The 4,247-nt window shown below is 38.6% G+C and overlaps 1 protein-coding gene across 1 annotated transcript; it reads right to left on the reverse strand.

The window, feature by feature from the left end:
• Positions 1-580: 580 nt before the first annotated feature.
• On the reverse strand, positions 581-3,626 carry LOC125477545 (transcription factor BHLH094-like). The gene is made up of 6 exons (XM_048584724.1): positions 2,933-3,626; positions 2,483-2,683; positions 2,138-2,203; positions 1,897-1,965; positions 1,724-1,795; positions 581-1,161 (listed from the first exon to the last, which is right to left on the reverse strand). The coding sequence occupies exons 1-6, from the start codon at positions 3,239-3,241 to the stop codon at positions 1,033-1,035; spliced, it is 846 nt and encodes a 281-aa protein (XP_048440681.1). The 5' UTR covers positions 3,242-3,626; the 3' UTR covers positions 581-1,032.
• Positions 3,627-4,247: the final 621 nt, after the last annotated feature.

Consider the following 4,247-nt stretch of genomic DNA (forward strand, 5'->3'; position numbering starts at 1 on the left):
ATTAAATAAGAGCATTAATTTTTACAGTCGAAGTTACAAATTTTGAATTCTATTTGCCCTATTACTTGTATGAAAAATGCTTATGAACAATAGTCATTCGGATAAAAATAAAGGAAAACGAATGAAAAATGCTTGAAAACTTTGAGTTTTAACGATAAGAACAAAATAAAGGGTAAAGTGAATAGTATTAGGATTAACTTTTTAATGTAAAAATATGATTTTTCGTTAAAGTAAATAGTACCAGGAATTTTTCGTTAAAGTTTCCTTAAAAATAAAATTAACCCTATTATTGCTTGTACTATTATTAATTTATCTCCATATAAAAAAAATTTTAAAATTGAATTTCTCATTTATTTGTTACGAGGCCAACTTCTTTGTGCAACTTTTGTTTGTTGGGCTTTGGGCCTAACAATTGTCCCCCCTTTCTTTGTCACTAGGCCCAACTTGTAAACAAATGTGCTCTCCCACGTCAATGTCTTTTCCCTGTACTCACTGCTCAGTGGGTATTTACATCAAATTAAAAGGATGGTAGCTGAAGTTCTAAGCTGAAAAACATTATATCCCAGCGAGAAAAATAGGATTCCAGAAAGCTGAACTAATTTTATTTAATTAATGTTGTTTCAGCTTAATAACAAATCATCAATGTTATATCAACGTTTACACAAGACGTGACGAGAGTATCGAAAATATAGAACAAGCAGCATTCTTTTACAAGAACATTGCTAATTGCCCCGGGGGGTTTTGTTTCGGTATTTATACGGAGAAGAATATGTAGCCTGCTATAGAGGCGCGATGATACACGAAGTTAAAAGTTCGATTTGTCAACACACAAACACATGGAGATGTTTAGTTACATTACTAACTTAAGCTGCATTGTAGACGGAAATGATCACAACTCCATGCCTGATGTAGGGTGTGAGGAGGAGGTCTTCGTTGATTTAACATAACGCGGTATACTTTTTTAGACAGCTGCTGAAGGAGGAAGCGTTCCCTTTGTGCTTTTATTCCCAGTTTGAAGACGAGTTTTCTAGGCTATGTTGTTCTATCGAAACCACCACCAACCTGCATATGCAACCACTCGGGTGAATTGCCGCGGCTATATTCCCTTCGAGGCTGTGTACCGAAAGCCATTGCAGCACTATCGAATGTTTGTTGACCGAACTGAAATGATAAAATTGATCTGTTATAAGAATGGCAATCCATAAAATAGAGGAATGAATCAACTCCCACCAACACATCAGTATTTTTCGGCTTTTGTTTCTTAACCCAACATAAGATTCACATTCACCAATAACTTGGACTCTTAACTCATGGATTCCTATTGTGATCGATATGGTAGCTTCATCTAGGAGAAATGCGTGCGTGAATGTGAACAGAGTTCTGATGAAAGAGAACGAAACTGTGGTCCAAAATGTTGACAGACATTTTCAAAACACAGAAATCTGGTTTTCCGTCATTAAAATGGACAACGATGGATAACAACACAGACGGGCAACTTCACATAGTCATATTGCTTCGGTTTTACTTTACCGACTTTCAAATAAGACGACTGACATGTACATGTTTAGACTGATGAATTTGATGTGTGCAATAATACATGGCATATGGAAAAAAAGTTGGAAAAAGAAAACAAGAAGGTACTACGATGAAGCACTCAGAGAGAAAAAAGCGAGGTGAAAGCGATTTTAAACGCTTAACAACTGCATATAACCTATAGACTTACATCTTTAGCAGGAAACGCCTCAATTCCACGGTTCATTCTTGTACTAACTGCTTCAAGCTTCATCGACAGGAACTGCAACATCCCGAACATGGACAGTGCTCGAGCCTAAGTTGCATGTTGAAAAATTCATAGTAAAAATGAAGAACGACTGCAAATTATAAACATATTCATACCTCAACCTGCCGCTGTAGCGATTGGATGTAATTAATTATCTCATCAAGCACAAGTGCTTTTCCAATAACCTGAATCGGATAACTTACCATATCAGCAGTTTTCTACATGTTAATCCAAGGCGGAAACCAACTCGGTAAAATAAAAACCGAAAAAAATTCCATGAGCGCTATTTCGAACATATTAGATGCAACTGGTAGTTGACTAGTAGATGAATTTATTAAGAGGATGGCCATACCCTACCTTGTTACAACCAGGGACCAGATCTTGGAGGATTTTCATCCTCTCGCTTATCTTCTCTCTTCTAGCCTGTCCACCACATATTTCCAAATTTTCAGTCAGTATCTATCATTTAATAGCTCAAAAAGATTGTTCGAAAATTCAACCAAAATCGACGATGGTGTTATGTGAACAAAAGAGAATGTTATGGATCATAAGTGCTTGATTCATGTCCCGTTTCTCAAATTTTAGCCCTTAGTATAAAGTAGCTGACATTAACAACCTAGAGTTCAATTTCAGGTCTCGTAAATTAGAGTAGTTCATAATATCGCTCGAAAATATTGGACTTGGACAAATGAAGTAAATTACTCTTTCTGCAAGACTGTGGCTATCAGTAGCTTGACCCCTTCTAGCTCGGACATGTATGTAGTCCTGCTTAGGCGGATCAGGCGGCTGAGCGTTTTGCTCCGCCGGCTTGCCTGAACTGGTTTCCACTTCGGCTTTCAGCTCGCGAGTACTCTCATTTCTGCAGCGAGATGATGTTTTAAGCCGTTTCGCATCACAATCACTCTGCCAAGACAAAATTTGGAACAAAAATATGCAGATTTAGAAATTGTTCAATTAAAGAAGAGGACTAATTCCAATTACACATGTGTAGATATAGAAATTAGAAATTTCAAAGAAAATCACTAATCACAAAGTAAACAGAAATAGTCTGCTATAATTAGCAAAAAGCTAATCAGAGTTTTAAGTAAATAAACAATTGAATTATATATTGAATGAAGAATTATATATTGAATGAAGAAACAATAGAAATACCGCGCCAATATTGCCACTGCTTTTTGGAGACTCGTCGTCGGCCTCGCGCCTTTTCCTCGCGGCACCGCCATGCCCTCTCATCGGATTCGGATCACTACCGGCCAAGACGTCCCGAATCGCACCCGAGACGTCCCCAAACTGCGCGAAACTCTGCGAAAAGTTCGGCCTGCGCAGCCCCAAAGCTCCGCCGGAGTCACCGGCGCTCGCGCCGGTTCTATTCATCTGGAACTCCCACATCTCAGAGAAATTAAACGACGTCGCATTGGCGTTGGAGAACGAGCACTCGTTTACGAGCGTCGGCGGATCCATGTTCACACTCCGATCCGGTTCAAGTTCGGGTTTGGATTCGGATTAACGTTCGCATTCGCCGGATTCAAATAGTAAGTTCAAATAAATCTCAAAGTCGACGGATGTAGAGAGAGAAAGTGTTTGGTGCTGTGCGTGATCTCCTTGGACAGTGGAGGTAGGTGCGCACTGTGCCTACTGCGTACTGGAGAGTTTTACTCTTACTTTTCTCTTCCGCCTGCGCCTCTTCCTCCTCACAATTTCACAACACGCAAAGCACTTGGTTTTTTCATCGACAGCGACCTCGGAAGCTGCGAAGCGAAGTCACTTACAGAGAGAGCTTTTCTCGGAGCCTCCAGCGTTTCTCTGTCCCTTTCTTTTCATGCCCTCCGTCCCCCTCCCTTCTCTCTCACTCTTCTTTATGTAAACCTCCTCCTCGGTTCTCCACCGTCCGATCAAAGTACGATCCCAGTCAATCACATTGACGGTGGGGAGACACTTTGGAGCATTAGTCATACGATCACGTGAGATAAGAATTTTTAAGATACAAATACATTGTTTGAAACGGAATACTACTACGACGGTGTACCCAAAGTTGTCTCACCATGTGTGATGTTATTCACGTATTAAAATATAAATGGATTACAAGATTATATATCACTAGCCTATATTTACTTATTAACACGACTATATCAAAGGTGAACCATTGCAATAAAAAAAATTACAAGTACCAATGTAAACGCTCTCGACTACTTGAGTGACAACACTTTTACAACCCATGTATGCTATTACTAAAGAAGATATGTGTTATAACATGAATTAATCGTTAGTACCCATTGATGAAGTAAAAATTGTACTGAAAAAACTTCTTACTACAGAGAATATACAAATTTTTTTTAAGAACAATTTACACGTCCTTACAATCAAATAATGCAATAACAAGTGAAAAAAAAATTATACAAAATATTGTATTAGTAGACCGAAACACCATGACAGTCAAATTCAATCCCTAACGTGATCACTATTTCTT

The sequence above is a fragment of a genome, unplaced genomic scaffold (assembly GCF_019419815.1).
Source record: "Pyrus x bretschneideri cultivar Hongxiangsu unplaced genomic scaffold, Pyrus_bretschneideri_v1 Contig22, whole genome shotgun sequence".
Lineage (NCBI taxonomy): Eukaryota > Viridiplantae > Streptophyta > Magnoliopsida > Rosales > Rosaceae > Pyrus > Pyrus x bretschneideri.